We start from the raw sequence: 19,573 nt of genomic DNA on the forward strand, positions 1-19,573 counted from the left end.
AATATAACTATAATATTTTTTTTTTTCATTTACAGGTAATCTCAGTATACTTCCGAGGTACTTTAGAAACGAATATGAGTGGTCATACAAAGATTTGCTGGTCTTTTCAGTTATTTTTTCTTCTTCCCAGACCATTTTGTTGTGGGTATCAACATTTTTTGCCCTTAATTTTCGTACTTTCGATGTCGAACTTGGTACATATGGAAGCATATCGCTAGCAGTTTCATGTCTTATTTTATCTCTAGCGAAATCCTATTGGATAGCTCTTTTAGGTATTGGAAATATAGTAATTTTATTAAGTATAAAATGAGGTAAATAATAGCTTATTATATTGAAATAGTAACTGATTTTTCATGTATCAATTAGGTGCTGCAACTGGAATTGTATCGTTACTTATTCCTACATCTGTCCTATCGATATTATCTAAATTAATTGAAAGCACAGAAATAGGTAAGTAATATTTTGTGAATTTCTGAAATGAGTTTCCATGTAAGAATTGCCCCACCAGTGATCTAGCGGTTAAGACCACTGGATGCTGATTGTTCAAACCAGGTTCGAACACAGGCGAAAAGGCTGGCTGCATGTTTGGTTTTTGTGGTTATCCCTAACTGAATAAGAGCCAGTTTTCCTTGGGAACACCTCTACGAATGCATTCCTTCGCTTAGGCAGATAAGCCTTCGTGTGCTTTGCCATAATGAAATAACCTACCCCAAGTTGATCTGATCACTTAAGAACTGCGAGATACTAAATCTGTAAGAAAAAGTGAACTGCTAAAGAATTATCGTAGTGATTTTGTTAACTGGCCTAGCTTGCATAAATGCTATAAAATTGTAATGAACAGCATTTAATGTCCTTAACTACACGAAGTAGGGGAAAGTTAATTACCGAAAGGGAAGGAGGCAGTCTTTAAGTGTTTTCCAAGGGCACTTGAATTGAGGTATTTAATTTCGGCAAAGCACACGAGGGTTATCTGCACATTTCCATCTGCAGTATGTTCATATATACAAACGGATAAACGCTGCATAACTTTTTCTCATTTGTTCTTAAAATGTCATCTTTCGGTAAAATTTGGAACTAAAATTTATTCGTGTCACCCTCCCGAAAAAAAAAAAAAAATGCTTCTATGAAGATTTGTGTGCAAACCTTAACCATGTTTGTCAATTTACCGATTTTACACGATTTTTTGAAGGGTGACGACATTTATGAGACAATTGGTATGTATGTGAACATATATTTTCAAATTTATATGACTAAGTTTATAAATACTACAACGAAGAAAATTAGCAACAGTGAAATTTCTTCCGTTCCTGTATTGCATGACCTAAAAGCGACTTGCATTTCTCTACTGCCTCTCAAAATATTCACCTGGCAAACATTTTTCTGTCAGAGTGAGCTCGTACAAACTTACATCCATGCAGCTAAATCAGTTATTTAAAGGATTTTGAGGCTAAGCAGGGAACTAAATTTCTTGATCCAAGTAAAAAATTGTGATTGCATTTATACTTTGTCATTGCAATGTGATTGAAAATGTGTACAACTATTAAGAAAATAGAAGCTTGTATTCTATTTTCTAGATAATAGAAGCTTGTAAAATGAAGTTCCTACGGTTGATCATAGTGATTAGAATTTAAGAAAGGAGTCAGATAAGGTACGGTTTTATATTATAATAATTGTTACATGACAAAAGTACGGAAATTAAATTTTTTATGGTTTCTCTTCGAAGAAATTTCCTATTAAAAAGAGGTTCTTAATCCTCTAAAATGAAATTTCCTATTAAAAAGAGGTTTTTAATCCTCTAAATCCTTTGAAAGCTAGGGGAGGCTAATAATATGCAAAACTGGCCATATAAACGAAAAAAATTCTGGGCTGAAAGCCACTTTCATGCGATGCAAAGAAGAATCGAGAAGAGTTGATTTAGTGGGTGGGTCATACTATAACGTTGCGCGCCTCTAACTAGCACGCAACCAAGAGGTGACTGTGAAAGCTCGTATAAACCACAGAGTCTTATAAAGGGTTTAAGTCCCTTTTTATTCAACGTACTAATTTACAATTGCGTTCTCTTGACGCTTACAAACGGTGCCAACTCGGCAGTCAAAATAAAAATAAAAACCTGAAAAGAAATTAAAGACAATATTCTAACTACGAGGCTCTCTCAAATAACTAACTCACCGCGTTTTACAATACGGCTGCTAATTCAGCAGACTTGAAGCTCACTGGAACAATTGCAACTACTTCCCGCCAAGCACATAGGCCGCAACGCGGGGTTTTTCAAATCTCTATAACTACCTCCGCGCTCGCTAAGTAAGAATAACTCTCTCTCACCGAACTTGTTTCCTTCTATTTAAATCATACTACTTCCGCTGATAATTTGAATGCTTGCGCGTTCTACTCAAATTTACATATTCTGGCATTGGCAGTTCCAGGGGAAAGTAAGGATTGACAGGAAAGATAGTTTAAACTTAAAATAAATGTTAGTTAAAATAAATATAAACCCTACATTTGCCGCTGCCAGAATTTGGAAAACTTGGAAGCAGGTCCTACAAACGACCTGTTGTAAGTTTATCTAATTCTGAACTAACTGGCGAAAGCCTCGTTTACACAAAAATAATCTTATGTAACAATTAAAATTCTGTTACTCTTTACAAAGGTTTCTTCTTACAGCAACTTTTCCTGGACTTCATCAATCAATCTTGGTCTTTCCTTCCAGCATCTGGAAGGAATAAGTATCAGTATCTTTCTACATACATTATAATTTACACTTTCTTGACACAATAAATTTTTGTTTTTAACGTTTTGTTTTTCTTAGTTATTGCTTACTTCACATTCATTCAATTTTTCAAGCATTAATTTAACTTTACCCTGGCTCTCCACCGTGTGTGGTGTCAAACGGGAATATTCGTGTTTTAGTCTTACAACACTTCCCCTAACCACCATGATTTGTTAGAATTCAACAACCAAATAGACACACCTTACTCGACATTCTACAACTCAATGAGCTACTTTAATATTCTTAAAAATTCAAATGTAGGTGGAGAACCCTACAAAACACATTCATTCTAACTTCCCCCTCATTCATCTTTTAAACATGCAGGCTTTCGCTCTAAAGCATGACTTTACAGTTTAATACTTAAATTTTGACTTCATTGCTTTTAAGCATTCACTTTTAGCATCTAAAATTTTATGCTTCTAGACTAAATTCTACTTTTACATAACATGCAAGTATTTACATACATTTACAAAAGTTTAATACATATGCTTTTTACAATTTACCATAAAATGAATAAGAGAAAATAAATTTTTACTTTACTCATCCTTCGCCAAGCTGGCGGCACTGAAACTAAAATTCTTATTAGTACATACAAGAATACGAAGTTATTTTTATCTCCGGCCAAATTTTGGCTTTAACAAAACAGAATTAGTCTTTCGACCAACAGAAAATGCTTGTTTTTAGCTTTTACACTTAAAGAAAATAATACTTTTGCCTTAGCTAAATAAAGTAAAACAAAACTAAGTCTCAACCGAGACATATTGACTTTCGTCAAAACACAGAACTTCGTACTTATGCATAACATTTCGGAACAAAAGAGAAAAATATTTATAGAAGGTTTTAACTTATCTTTGAGTTTTCGATGCTTGAAACTCCGTCATCCGTTTTTGACAAAATTGATCCCAAGTTAGAGGTGTCATGGATGTCAATCTTCTCCTTGTTGATCTCCAATTGTCGTCCCCGTTGATCTTTCTTTTGCGTCCTCTACATGCTGGCCTCTTGACGGAGTAATCGTCTGGTTGTTGGCTTTTGCGTTTCTGCCTGGGACGGCTGGTCTTGACGTCCTCCGGTCTGGAGTCGTTGAATTTCTTCTGTTCCTCGTACTTCTGTGCTTCCTGTTGGCGTTTCAGTTTCCGGAACGGCGGCCTTGCTGGCACCTGACTCTGTGGCCGTGTGCGCGTTCTTCTTGATGTGTAATTCCTCCTGCCATCCTTTGTAGGTGGTGTTTTTCTTTTTACCACGGTTTTTTTACCCGGTTCATCTGTACTTTTGTTTTTCTTAAACGCCGGAGTTTGATAATCATTTTTTCTTTTTGATACCGACGTCCGGGTTGTAGAAGTGCTAGGTCTTTCTTCAGTTCTCCGTTTCTTGGGTGGTGGAATAGTTGTTGCAGTCTCTGGCCCTTCTATTTCGTTTAGACTTGAGTCCTGCAAGAAACTTTTAAGGATTTCAAAATCATTGGGATTATAGTATTTTTTCACCTGGTCGGGACTTGCTTTACAGATTTCCGCTCTGTCGTTCTTAAGATATAATACTACCCCTTTGATTTCCTGAATTACATAGGGGCCTTCAAACTTTGGAGCTAGCTTTGCCATAAAATTGTCTGGGGCACTTGATAAAGAAAATTTCCGTTTCAATACTTTATCCCCAACTTTAAAATCTGCTTCACGGCGTTTTCTATCATAATAAATTTTCTGCCTATTTCTTGCCGTATCCGAGGTTTTAAGCGCCTGATCAATTAGCTTTTGCACGTCCTTTTGTCTAAATTCCTGCTCTCTTTGTTGCACAAAGAATAATTTATCTAAAGGCGTAATTAACTTTCTGCCTAAAAATAATTCTGCTGGAGTTTTTCCCGTAGTATCATGATGTGCCGTTCTTAAAGCATAAGCTAATTCATTTATGTAGCCATCCCAGCGCTTGTGATGTGTGCTAACGTAACTGCGAATTATTTTTACAATGTTTTTATTAACTCTTTCTGCTATGTTAGCCTGTGGTCTATACGGAACCATTTTGATATGGCGTATATCAAGTCCATTGCATATGTTTTCAAATATTTGACTAATGAATTGTTTTCCGTTATCGCTAATGACTTTTATCGGTGCACCGTATTTTAAAATGTATCTGTGTAAGAATGCATCTGCGACTGTTTTGGCTGACGCGCGTTTAAGTGGAACAATTTCTATCCATTTTGAAAAATGATCTACTATTACTAAAAGAAAACGATTTTTATTTAACTCGCTCTGGGGGAAGGGACCAAGGAGATCTATGCCTAAAATTTCATTCGGAAATGTAGCGCGAATGCTATTTAAGTACCCGGCCGGGCTGTAATTAATATCATTTATTAACTGACATTGATTGCAGGACCTGACATACGCCGTTACTATTTTGTATAATTGCGGGAAATATACCGCCTCGCGTACCCTTTTTAAAGTCTTTCTGACCCCGAGGTGGCCCGCTGTTTTTTTTTTCGTGCAACTCCCTCAAAATGCTTAATCGAAGCGAAGCTGGGATGACTGGCTTATACTCAAGATTTTCGTTCGTTGTTTTCGTCTAGAATAATAAATTATCTATTATTTCATAGTTTTTTGCTCTATTTCTTATCGCATCGATATCTGTATGCTCAAAGCCTTCGGGGTCTTTCAAATAAGCATAGATATTTCCAAATTCAGGATCAGCTTTCAGTTCAGTAATAACCGTATCTCTAGAATCTAAAATTTTTGAAGTCAACACAGCGCATTTAAGTTCATTACCTTCCTCGTCCAGTTTTATACGAGAAAGTGCGTCAGCTACATTGTTTTCCTTACCCGGTTTATATTTTATTGTGATATTATATTCTTGGAGTTTTAAAGCCCATCTTATTAACCTGGGCGTTAGGTTTTTTCCCGAGTAAAGTCTACCAACAGCCGCATGATCCGAAAAGACAGTTACTGGCGATTTGCCGAAATAAACTCGAAATTTGTGTACAGCCATTAATACGGCTAATGTTTCTCTTTCTGTAGCTGTATAATTCCTTTGTGTTTGATTCAATGTTTTACTAAAAAATGCCAGCGGGTGGTTATTTTGCATAAGAACCGCACCCACCGCATAGTCTGATGCATCTGCCGCAATTTCCAGGTTTTCGTCCCCCTCAGGGAATTTTAAAACAGGGGCATTAATAAGCGCTTCTTTTAATCTTTCAAAAGCCGTGTTAGCTTCCGCTGTCCACGTAAATTTACTCTTTTTTCTTTTGATTACTAAGAGTGGTTCAACAATATTAGCGAAATCTTTTATGAAAGATCGATAGTAAGAACATAGTCCAAGGAAAGACGAAAGTTTCTTGGCGGTGTTGGGCGGTGGGAAATTCTTAATAGCTTTTATTTTTGAATCTTGCGTTTCTATACCCTTTTGCGAAATTTTATAACAGAGATATTTAAGTTCTTTAGTTGCGAACTTGCATTTTGAGGCGTTAATTGTAAGACCGGCCTCTTTTAATAATTTAAAAACTTGTTCGAGATCACTAATGTGTTGTTCCAACGTACTACTCGTTATAATTATATCATCTAGATAAATTAAAGTTGACTTTCCTAGGACAGGCTTTAGAACAATGTCCATAGCTCTCTGGAATGTTGACGGGGCCCCACACAACCCAAAAGGCATGCGTAAAAATGCATAAGTGCCCGATTTTGTTATAAACGCGGTTTTATGTATATCTTCGGGTCTCATAGCTATTTGATAGTAGCCAGACGTTAAGTCCAAAGTAGACATATATCTCGTCGATTTGATCTGTCTAATGATCTCGTCTATAACCGGCAAAGGGTAAACTGGGAATTTAGTTATGCTATTTAGTTTTCTATAATCGATAGCAAACCTCCAAGCCCTTTTATCCGAAGGAGGAAACTCGTTCTTTTTCCTACATAGTACGACTGGACTCGCGTATTCACTATTTATGGGCGTTATTATTTTATTCTTTAACATCTCCTGAATATGTTCTTCGATGATTACGTCTTTTTGTTTGTCATAGCGGTAAGGTTTAGTCCTACAAGGTTTTTCGGCATTTAATTGAATCTTGTGAGTTACAGTCTGACAGTTTCCCGGCTTTTCTGAAAACAAATGAGAAAAATTACTCACCACTTGCTGTATTGCTTTACTTTCCTGGTCATTCAAATGGCTAAGGTCCAATTCAGGTGTCTCCACCGGTTCCACCACCCTCTGGTCCATCTCCAGCACCACGGAACTATCTTGAAAATTTAATTTGGCCCTCGCGGCCCTTAAAAAGTCCATACCTAAAATAAGAGAGTGTTGGAGGTGTTTCACCACAAAAATTAATACTTTGAGATTTTCCTCTTTTACCTGTACGTTTAATGCTACTTTCCCGATGCAGTGACATGTTTTTCCTTGCGCCGCTATAATTTCCGTATTTCTGGTTTTAAAGAGTCGTATCCTATAAAAATTCTTTTTGAAGAACTTTTCACTCATGAAATTGCCTTCTGCCCCTGTATCGATGAGGGCTTCTACTGGTACATCGCCAACCAGGACTTGTATAATTGGTAGCTGTGAGTTTTTTACGATGACTGTATTTAGATGTCTATTTGAGGGTTTTTCTAAAACTTCCGGGGTCTGGACCCTCCCTTTCACAGGCCCCTCTAGTCGTTTAAAGCTTTCCTTTCAATCTGTGTCTTCTGGGTACGCGGATGCTTATTTTCAAATTTTCTTTTTGGGCCTTGCCCTTCAAGTTTCGATGCGTTAGCTTGATATTTCTTTCCCCCATATGAGCGATTTCCATTTCTTGTTTCCTCCTTCCTTCTGGTACTTTGAGAATATGTTTCCCCTCTCGCTCTTTCCGCGATTCTGCGATTTTGAAACTTCACCGCCAATTCGAAAAGTTCCTGCAATGTGGTTGGGTTTCTAATTTCAAAGTAGTCTTGAACAGCGGGTAACAATCTTGGTAATATTATTTCAATTATCTCCGCATCGGGTTTCTTGCCGTACAGCATATCCGTTAGCTTGATTTTTCGTAAAATAAAGTGCGTCAATTGTGCTGTATCCCGTTGATAGAAACTATATAGCTCGGCTTCCAGCCGTGCGCGATCTTTCACTATGGGGAAGGCCTTTACTAACGATTTTTTGAAATTTTCAAAAGTATACGTCGGGCTTCCAAATTCACCTAGAAGAAATTTGCCTATATTTTTCCACCATAGCGCGGCCTGTCCTCTTAGTGCTGATGTGGCGATAGCAACTTTTTGTCTTTCGGGCACAGGATAGAGCTGAAAGTGGTTTTCTATACCTTCTAAAAATACGGACACCGAATTTTTTCCGTCGAAATAGACGTTTGGCTTGATTGATGCTCTCAAAGTCTGGACCAGGTATCCAAATCCTTCTAACTGCGTTGTCATTTCTTGGTGTTGTCCAGCGGCTTCCATCCAGTTTTCGGCCATTTCAGTTCGATAAGTGTTCGGGCGCCAATATAACGTTGCGCGCCTCTAACTAGCACGCAACCAAGAGGTGACTGTGAAAGCTTGTATAAACCACAGAGTCTTATAAAGGGTTTAAGTCCCTTTTTATTCAACGTACTAATTTACAATTGCGTTCTCTTGACGCTTACAAACGGTGCCAACTCGGCAGTCAAAATAAAAATAAAAACCTGAAAAGAAATTAAAGACAATATTCTAACTACGAGGCTCTCTCAAATAACTAACTCACCGCGTTTTACAATACGGCTGCTAATTCAGCAGACTTGAAGCTCACTGGAACAATTGCAACTACTTCCCGCCAAGCACATAGGCCGCAACGCGGGGTTTTTCAAATCTCTATAACTACCTCCGCGCTCGCTAAGTAAGAATAACTCTCTCTCACCGAACTTGTTTCCTTCTATTTAAATCATACTACTTCCGCTGATAATTTGAATGCTTGCGCGTTCTACTCAAATTTACATATTCTGGCATTGGCAGTTCCAGGGGAAAGTAAGGATTGACAGGAAAGATAGTTTAAACTTAAAATAAATGTTAGTTAAAATAAATATAAACCCTACAATACAAAAATCGAAATTCATTAACTGATTAGAAATTTAGCAAAGGTTATTTAAATTAGCTCTTCTAAATTAATGCTTTTATAAGATAAGCATCTTTTGTAAATTCACATTCGAAAACTTCACTTATAATACCTTTTTCAGTTAACGAAAGAAATTTGAAGAACATTTTCATTTCTGTGAAAGAAAAGTGTAAAAAAGAGATATCATTCGATACTTGTTCCATGCAAGGATGCAAAAGAGCTGACTTTAGTTGAGAAAACATGTAGATTTGAGGTATATCTGCGCAACGTTCTATTTTTCTCACGAAAAAACTGTGTAGTGGAGGAGGTGAGTAAGGAAGGCGCGTCAATCGAAGCAATCAAATATAGTATCATATTTCAAGTTCTATATAGTGTCGTATTTCTGGCAAACCATGCCATACCTCTCGACTAATCTAATATTGAGGATAATAAACATAAAAATTGTATAAATAGTGGCCTGATGGTTACAAATGAAGTTAAGATATTAATAGTGATCATCTTCATCATCTCTTCCCTACATCGTAGTCCTTGTATCTTTCAGTGTCAGACCCTGATGACTCAGTTCAATACATCATTCCGTTATGCTGGTTTGTCTTCCCGACTTTAGAACGGAAAACTATCAAACTTTGAGAATCATTGAAATATCCGCCCAGAGAAATCACTGACAATCGGTGTTCACTTCTAGGCTTACGTAAGTTTTCAAAGGAGACTTCTTCTACGAAGTATAAAGACTTAAACACCTTATACACACTCTGCTATTGTAAAGCCCGAGGAGGAAGGATCTATGTAAAGCTTTTAAGAAGTAATATTTAGCATAATTTTAATGGCATGTGGAAAGATATTTTTTTCCCAAATTCCTTCCCTGCTTAAACGATTTGACGATGAAAACAATTTTCCCCCTTAACGCATATTTTCTTACTTTTGGTCTCTTGTAAAATGTTAAGTTTCGTATATTTTTATTAAGACAACATCAAAAAGAAGAAAAAAAAAAAAAAAAAAAATATATATATATATATATATATATATATATATATAGCTTGAAGGCCTATTTAATTTGATTTATTAAACATACTCAAAATTTGCTCTTTAAAAATTGTTGCTTTATTTTTTCTAAAAGTTGTACTTTACTTTTTAAGGATGTATATATGCTGGAGTAGGTTTCTGGATGCTTGTTACTCAGTTGATCTCTATGTCAGCGTATGAAGCACTGGAAAAGTTGTGCATTGAAGCAGGAGCCCCGGAACTGGTTTTTCTGCTTTCCTTCGGCCTAATAACTTTTGGTTTGTTATTTTTCATGTAAGTAATTATTATACATATTTCAAAATCAATATTAGGAAACTTATTTATAAATATTACGTAAAAGAATTTCTGAGAAATCTTTGGTCATTCTATAGCATAACTTTGTTTTATTTACTTTATCCTTTGCACATAATCTACTTGTCCTCCTATGCATAATCGTTTCACATATTTTTTCAATAATGAGTTGTCTTGTATGAATAGTGTCTGACAGAACCATTTAAGACTCTTGGTTGCTTACAAGATTCGAGGATCTGGGTAAAATGGGTTTTGTTACAGGTGTGTTTTCTTCTTTTTGCCCATATGTAGCCCAAAAACGAAATAAATTGAAAATTCTTCCTGCAACCGTCTCTTCCTAAGTAGGCAATCACGAGATCTATGCCGCAGTTAGCATCCGTTATCGCATTATCCGTTATTTGTTACTTATTAGATCTATGTCGATAGACTTTACCCGTTTTTTCTTCCCAACCTCATTTAGCTTTCGCCCGAGAGAAATTATGCATTTCTTATTATATTCTCAAAGGAGAAAAAAAAAAATTAATTGAAATTAATTAAAAACGGTGCAGAAATGAATATGATCCCAGAGACAAAAAGAATGCAAATGTTTTAAATGACATTTCATTTCTTTACATGTAATCATTTTATTTATATTGAATATTTGTGAGGAATATTACTTTTTCATACGAAGTGAAACTTAAATTTAGCCTGAAGTTTAATGCATAAAATTAGGTTGTGCAATAAAATTGCTGAATTTAATAAGTACATTGATTTTAAAGGTTGCCCTTTTTTTTTCATTTATATCAAACATTACATTTGATATGATAACGGGTCCGAACTCAAATTTTTATGGTGAAGGTTTTTTTTTTTCTTTTAATTTAGAGATATTGTTGATATTACAGTTAAAAATTGGCATTTTTTGCTTTAAAAAAATAATTTTTTTTTTTAAATGGATTTGGTTACAGGTTTTCGTATTATTTCCCATATATGGCGTAAAAAGGAAATAAATTGAAAATCCTTTCTGTAATCGCCTCTTCCTAATAGTAGACAATCAAAAGGATTATGCCGTGAATAATTCATTTTTTACCTCTTCGTTAGTAACTCTGAGAACTTTATATAATATAAAAACTGCGTGATATTTAATGATTTAAATACTAATGAAAAAGGCGAAGCAGCTCAGATGCCCTTCCCCCCTCTAAAAAACTTCATCGCCTTTCAGCTGAAATTAATCACTGGCTTCTTATACTTTAAAAATTTATAGTAACCCATTAGTACTTTTTGCTTCTAAAATGTGTATAGAGGTATTAATAAGGTAGGTACATAATAGAGATAATAATAGTTTCCTGTTCTAAGATGTAAACATTTTCTTGCAGTGTTATTGGGTGTTTTTAGGTGTTCAATATTAAAATTTCAGTAAACAAAACATCATTCACCTTAATAAAAGTCCAGCTCCATATAAGACATGGGCTTCTTATATAGCGATAGTAATTTAAATTTCATTGTAAAACACAAAAACGACCCAGCCTCTGTTGTAGTGAGAGACATTAGGTTTTTTCAAAGCAGCAAAGGGAAAAAATGAGCAGTCCCCTCGCCGAGACTCGAACCTGTACCTCTCTAACACGCGCGAAGTGTGCTAACCATTACACCCCGAAGGCATGAAAAAAGGAAGGAGAAAATACTTTATATACTCTGTGGTTTGGTGCGTGCTTTTTTTTTAGGCTTTCAAACCGACCTTTTATACTCCCCTTTTAAAGGGCGACTGGTGTTTAGGGAACCCAATTGCCAAATCATGGTGGTGATGAATCATCATCCACCACCTTTATATTTCGTGCGTCACTGTAGAGACATTAGATTTTTTCGAAGCAGGAAAGGTGAAAAATGAGCAATGCCCTCATCGGGATTCGAACTCTCGAATACGAGCCGAGTGTGCTAATCATTACACTACGAAGACATGCAGAAAGAAGGGAGGAAATACCTTATACTGAAATAAAATTTAATATTTACAAGTACTAAATAAAATTTAGTTTAGTTTAGTTTAAATAATGCGCTATTTAAAATATTTCTAAAACTGTTTTCTCCCCTCGATTAACCTATATGAAGAAAATTGCCAGCCGTAATCAACATTAAAAGCAAGACTGGAACAAGTGTGAGACACGTGCATCAGATGGACAGTTAGAAAGAGTGAGGAATTAGCTGCGCAATATTAGAAATACATTAAAAATATTAATTTTATTTAAATTACGATTATTAACTTTCGACTTTGCAATACACTGAGCAGCATCGTTTTAAAACACCATATTTAAAGCAAGTAAAAGTGCTGCATTCTTCACATTGAGTTTTACTTCTCGATTCTGTAAGGCTGACTATCTGCTTTTCATTAATCGTCTTTTCAAGGCATGTTCTCAATCAAGCTATCACCTCTCAACTTCGAGAAGTGATAGCTTGATTGAGAACATGCCGACTAAGATTGCCTCTTCTTCTGTTCAACAAACCGGGATATTTATCTTAAGTCTGACTGACAAACCGAGACACCTGTCTTATTGTTGTCATCAAATGTATTTGTGAAAAAAAAAAAAAAAAAGAGTCACGCTTTGTCCCCAAAATAAATTTTAATAAAAAAATTTAAGAAAATTATTACACAGCAGTGTTTTATATTGTTAATAAAAGCAATAAAATAATTCAACTGACTGTAACTTTTATACTTCTTCTCACACAGAACAGAATATCCCAGATGTATTCCATTTTCATCCCATATCATCTCACAACATTCCCAAAAAATTCTCAAGTGATTTGGAACATTCCGGGCATATCCCAGGGTAATAGTTCATAAGTTTTAAGGAATATTCCTAGAACGTTCCAAACATATTTCAATAAAGGAATAAATTTCTGGGAATATTTCTGGCATATGAAAACAAACGGTCGTTGGTGTATTCTGTGTATATTCTAGTATATGAGAGATAATGAAATTGCTCTGGAATATTCTTGTATCTGCCATGGAATAGATTAGGTACATTCTTGTGCTGTGGAAGACATTATTATATCTAAACCTCGAAAAGAACTACTTGAAATCAAACATGTGCAAGAACTACCACTAACAAATACGAATGTAAAGCCACATCCACCATGATATTCGACTCATAGCTACAATTTAGGATAATAAAAGAGTCTATCCAAACAGTTGTCCAAAAGGAACAATCGACAAAATAGTCAGATAGGGCGATGAAATGGTCATAAAAGTGTCACAAGATGAATGTCTTGAGAAGTACCAATCGCTAACCTTCCACAAGGAAATCAACATTCTCACAAATGAAGGTTAGATAGAAAAACGGCAAAAGCAGTTGCCATCAACAGTAAATGTTTTTGAAAAAGGTTTTTCCAACTATAAATTAGAAACGAATTATCTGTCTCACAAATTCAAATCTATATCATATTCTACTCCATCCCCTAAATTTTCATTTATGGAAACAAATTCGTAACAAATTCACGCTCAAAAAACATTTTTTTTCGAGACAGCGTAAGCTTTCATCAAAAATCGGGACTGTTCCAGGAAGCCTAGACATCTGACAAATCTAGGTTTAATTCATCATAATGTTAGAAAATAAATAGGAAAAGCATTTAAATATAAATTAATTAATTCATCTTATTACCTTTTCTTATAAACATCTTATATGGCTGCAAACAAAAACGTTTGAAAGCCCTTTTTTAAATGTAAAACGTGTATAAATTTCTTGCTCTGTTTACCTTATAAAGTTTGCCTTGGGACTGTAGTGTTACAGCCTTTATCCACACATTATTTGATTGTATCGAGTCAATATTGTATCGAGTATTTGACTGTATCGAGTCTGTATACAATTTACCTTCAAACTGTTATTATTGAGAATTTATAAGTGTTGCGGAAGATGAAGCAAATCAGCTCTCTAATTTTATTTACTGTCAAGACTTGAATGTAATGAGACAAGCTAGAGAAAGAGGTGAGAATAAAGATTGGTTGTTGCGATAGATTTTTTGATAAAAAATTATACTAGAGCTGCTGTCTGTAACGTTTTTAAGCTGCCTGACCTGATCGAAGACCTGAGGTGATGAAGTCTAAAATAAATTATGTTATAATGAATAAGAAAACCTAAAAAAATATCTTACAGCCACGATTAGTCAAAATGTTTTCGAGATCAACATGCTGGCCACATGTTAACTATGGTGTTAGCTCACATACAAATTTCTCTTCAAACACTAATAAACCCTTCTTATAAAATAAATTCAGTATTCTTCAACAGAATTCGAGAATGAGAGATCGGTTTAAATAAAAAATGGTCTGCTAACGTAAGCCACTGAATTCATTAATCTGTAGCAGCAAAGTACGCCAAGATTATCTGCTTTTAGAATGGAGGCTTTGTGCAAGAGTTTTTAAAGACTCGTACTAATGTTACACATAAGGAAATATTCCTAACAAGCTTCCTTTTAAAGAACCTAATGTAAGACTATCTACCAATTTCCAGGGGTCTTAACCTACTTCGTAGCATGGAAGAATAGTCTTTAGAGAGGAAGACTAAACCGTATTATATAATTACTAGGAAAAGCTTTCGAATATATCTAGGAGCACATGTGTTTATTTATTGTATATGGCAAAATGTACGAAGGCCATCTACCTTACAGAAAGGATACTTTCGGCTCGTACTTATCTTACACGTGGGGAAAACCAATATTACATCAAGCAGCTAAGTTGCTCGCTTGCATTAAAATCAGTGTCGAATTACCAATGGTCAGCATAGTTATGCACTTGCCCTAAGCAGGGTGGAGGTTACTTAACATATTGAATGAAAACTATAACTTGTTGACCTCTTATGTTAGCCACGAAAAAACAGAAAATTATAAGATTATTGTACTTATAGAATTCGAAACAACGGCGGAAATATGTTAAAATGAAAACATCAAACGGTTTCAACAGTAAAAATCGTGTCCATTTGGTGTCAGTGTTATGAGCACAGGTGCAAATTAAGTTAACGATTCCAAGATAAATGAACTGACGAGAGCAGCACGCTTGTAGAGACATTAGGATTTTTGGAAACAAGACAAATGAAAAATTAACAGCCGCCTTCGCCGGGAATCGAACCACGGACCTCTGGAATACCGGCTCAGCGTGCAGAACCACTACACCACGAAGGCACGCTAGGAAGGCGGGAGAAATACCTTATAAGTTACTGCAAACTTATATATTAAAAGCGGAAACGCAGCTAATATTAAAATACGTGAGATAATAAAACGATTTATAAATACTGAGAGTGACTAAAATAATAGAAATACTACGCTTAAAAAGTTAGTTTTTGTTTCTATTAATTACATAGTAACCAGTAAAAACAGCCATCACTTTTCTTGTGTAATTATTTTACATACATTCCCAAGGTTGCTTAAAAGTGTAAATTTCAGTTATGATTTGTAAAACTTAGTTCATTCTGAAGGAAAATAAGTGACAACTGAGTGCCAAAAAGAGGTCAGATACCTTGTACTTCTCGGCGTCGAGATGACATCGGGCTTAAGCCTGTGGTGCCTAACGGATAATGTCTGGAGTGCCTAACGGATAATGTCTGGAGTGCTTAACGGATACATATCATCCCGACGAAAATGTAAAAAAGCTACCGGCAGACACACATTTTCTGATTCAAGCGTTGTAGGTTACATACTGTTAAATTACATAAAATATTACATGTTGCACAAGTGCATGCTTCTTTAAACTATTACTTTCATTATTCGCAGTGATAATTTCTAGCAGATTATGTTATATACAACATTACATGGTGCACAAATTCGTGCATCTTTAAGCTTTTACATTATTCACCATGGTTTTTATGCTACGCTATGCATTTAGCATATTACAACATTTAATGTTTGAAGGAAGTATACATACATACACACACACACACACACACACACATATATATATATATATAAGTAGTAAGACAACATGAATTAGAGAAGAACTTGATTAAATAATATATTAAAAGTAAATAACACTAAGAATATCCTCAAATGAATGCGCTACAGTTTTGTAGTCAACTAATAGTATCTATAATGAGCCAAGTCATGTGTCTACGATTGTTGCATAATTGAGATTTATTGCAGTTATTGTATAATTTACAGATTCTAGTAATTACTTGCTCATTATAAGTTAGATCTCTATCTATAACTAGCAATAGCGAACATTATGCTGTTGTGACACCGCACGGTAACGCTCACGGCAGTGCATGAAGATCTTTGCCAACTTTGCTAGTATAATTCTTTTTTTTTTTTTTTTTTTTTTTTAGTGTGGCAATGAGCCGGGCTGATCAGTTTGCATCAGCAAGTTTATTGAGGGGGAATTCTTTAGTTTCAGGACATTCAAAGATATAATGTTCTGGATCTCCCAACTTGCCACAGTCGCATATATCTCTTTCGAAAACGATGAAGATAGGTTAGAAAAGGACCATATTCCATTGAAAAAACCATGTTATCCAACTCGTTTTGCCCAGCAAATTCGTTGATACTTTTGAAGATTCCTCTTCCAGTTAAAGCTGTTTCCCATCGCATTCGCCATTGCTGCATCAAATATTGCTATGTAAAGGCTTTGAGGTGAGAAATTGGTAGTGGGACTTGTGTCTCTTGTGCAAATGTGGACATAGCTGCTCTTTTCGCCAAATGGTCAGCAATTTCATTTCCCTGAATTCCCACGTGTGCGGGAACTCAAAAAGATGAGGATGATCTGAGAAATGTAAATTTAACAGCTGTTGATGTACCTCACGAAACAAACTGTTTCTAGTCTTGAAGTTACAGAAGAGATCGGATAGCACAACAAAAATAAGTTTTTGGTTTTCTTCTGTCATTCTCAACAAAAGAAAATCATACTTGCATACCGGTGCATACCTTTATGGTGGACACACATGTGAAGAATGACAGACTTGTATGACTGTGCCAACATTTATAAACGGGTCACTGTTAGAAAATTTATTACACTCTTCTAATAATTTGCGTGTAGTCACTTGAAGCGACTGCTTTATTGATGCATTAAGTAATATCAAAATATCAGCTTTGCCTCTATTTTTCTTTTAACTCATGAAAATAATTGACTAATATACATTACTCCTGTGTTATATATTGTGTGTGTTTTTTTATAAATAAGCAAAGCCGATCGTAAATTTCCAGAATTCTCAAATTGGAAATGCCGTATTCGTTTTACATATGATAGTAATTTCATTTGCAACTACCTACTTTCGAGCAAATGATGCTAACTAAATTTGCGCACAAGGTGTTCCAAATATAAATTTTTGCGTGTTTTAAATGATAAAATCTCTGTGTAAGTCATGCATTTTTTTTCAAGCGTCTCAGTATAGCTTCATTTAATCCACGCAGCCTGTTTTCAGGCAATGAAGTATTTTTTTTAAACAAAGCCGTTTAAATATCCTCAAACAAAGGTGAGATATCATCTAGCTGAGAAATCCTCACAACAAATGATCTTGGGCGCTTATCAAAAGATCGAGGAAGACAAATATACTTCCGCTTAAATTTTTTTGCAACTTCATTTCCTCACGTTGTAAAAAATACCGATATTAAATTAATTAAAATTCCGAACATTCCTGAAGCAGATACATTTGCTTCCGGTCCTTTCCAACATCATTTCCTTCACTACCTGTATAAATAAATGCACAATACAATATGACATTGATAAAATCGTAAATCTTGTTACCATAACAGTCAGTACCTTTTTTCCTGGCAGCACCAAGAGAGAATATATTTTTAAGAACTTAGTTTAGGAATTTTACATCATCTTTTAATATAATTTGGAATATTAAAATTTATTAATCTAATGAACTGTGTATCTTTTAGCTATCTGCGGAAAGTAATTGCACCTGAATTGTTGGGACAGCTCGACAGCAGTGAATGCCTTGCCCTTATCAACCGGAAAGGACAAATAAAACAACTTTATACTTAGGGCTTCTTCCAGTTGTTATTGAAATTTTAAGAGCTTTCTGCTTCTGCTGAGAATGTATAATGAACTTTTACATTATTGTGTTAAAAAGAAACTGAAGAAGACATTATTTATTAATATTAAAGTAGGGGAAAATGATTTGTCAATACTCTTTGCTGCAGCTCATTATTTTTCTACAGTAGACAACATGATGTTCTACAATACCGAATTATATGTAATTAAAAATTATTGTTCTAAACGACAAATTGAAATTTCCATAAAACTTTTTCCATTCAGTATTTTAACTCTCGTATGTAACATATTACCCCCCCCCCAAGATCACCAAAAACGTTCTTGCTGTTTTTGGCATCCCATTTGATGAAGCGTTCCCGGGGAGGAAACGAAGGGATTCATGCCCTCGGAAAGCGATGGTGGATTAATATACCTAATTGAGTAATTGAGCAGTATTCATATAGGCATATTGCATGCACACAGTTCGTTCAGTGTTGAAGAGAAATAGAGGTACCGAAGCGGCTATTTCACGGTTGTTTACTTTATGATATTAAATGGTCCTGTCAGCAGCCTCATCAAAGCCGTCGAATATGTCAGATATTTGGGAAGGATGCCATGAATTAGCGTATCGCCGAGCTTTTGTTCCAGGAGTTCAAGTCAGGAAAGCTAAGCCATTGTGATGAATTCTGTAAGTAACTACCTCAAATGTTGGATGATGATGCAACCATAGAACATAACTAAAGGCAACCATACAGCAGGACAGTAGTCAAACGTGTAGTAAACTTGCTGAACACTTCCCGGTTTCTGAGGAAGCAGTCAGAATTCATCTGCAATGCACAGGGAAGGTGTAGAAGTTGAGCAAGTGAGTGTCCCACACACTGTCAAGTAGTCAACAAGGAGCCTTGGGTGATCTCCTGTTTGCCATTGCTGTCTCGTAGTCGTAACACACCCATGTTTAGTCAAATGCTCATCAGTGACGAAACGTGGGTCCAGTACGACACTCCTCAGCGCATCAGACATCGTTTGTTACCACGTGATCCTATGCCTCCCACATCAAGACTGCCTCTGCACCTACACAAGATAATACTCTGTATTTGGGTAGATTAATCTCCAGGTGGAGCATTACAAGCTACTTCCGCCATCACTGAGGACTTCTTCTTGCGGCAAGAACGGTACCAACAATGCATTACAGCAGAAAGAGCCAGCAATGATTAATCACAAGGTTAATCCTGTACTTTTATGACAACACGAGACCACACGGGGCAAGGACCACTAGACCGACTTGGCTGAAAGATAGCTTGATCGCCAGACCTAGAACCCACAAATTACCACCTGTTTCATTCCCTGAACATCGCCTTCTACAAGAAGTCCTTCGACAATGAGGCAGATATGCAGCATGCACTCACGGTCTTCTTTGCATCCAAAACCTCAGTTTTGGTCAGGACATATCACAGCTGTAGAAATGTTGATGAAGAATGCTAGATGTTGATGGAGAGATTACTTCGAGACCTAACGCTAAATACAAAGCTAAGTATGTCTAT

The 19,573-nt window shown here is 35.7% G+C and overlaps 1 protein-coding gene across 2 annotated transcripts in view; it reads left to right on the forward strand.

The window, feature by feature from the left end:
• The window catches only part of LOC118183206 (lysosomal proton-coupled steroid conjugate and bile acid symporter SLC46A3-like), a 39,016-nt gene extending 20,730 nt beyond the window's left edge, over nt 1–18,286 (forward strand). For both annotated transcript variants that reach the window (XM_035352674.2, XM_085807148.1), the window contains exons 3-6: nt 36–272; nt 367–450; nt 9,931–10,090; nt 17,939–18,286. In XM_035352674.2, the coding sequence (XP_035208565.1) occupies nt 36–272; nt 367–450; nt 9,931–10,090; nt 17,939–18,044 (587 nt within the window). In that variant the 3' untranslated portion in view covers nt 18,045–18,286. The remainder of the gene's footprint in view (nt 1–35; nt 273–366; nt 451–9,930; nt 10,091–17,938) is intronic.
• Nucleotides 18,287–19,573: the final 1,287 nt, after the last annotated feature.

The sequence above is a fragment of the Stegodyphus dumicola genome, chromosome X1 (genome assembly GCF_044657685.1).
Source record: "Stegodyphus dumicola isolate Sdum_Otavi_A_Nest chromosome X1, ASM4465768v1".
NCBI lineage: Eukaryota > Metazoa > Arthropoda > Arachnida > Araneae > Eresidae > Stegodyphus > Stegodyphus dumicola.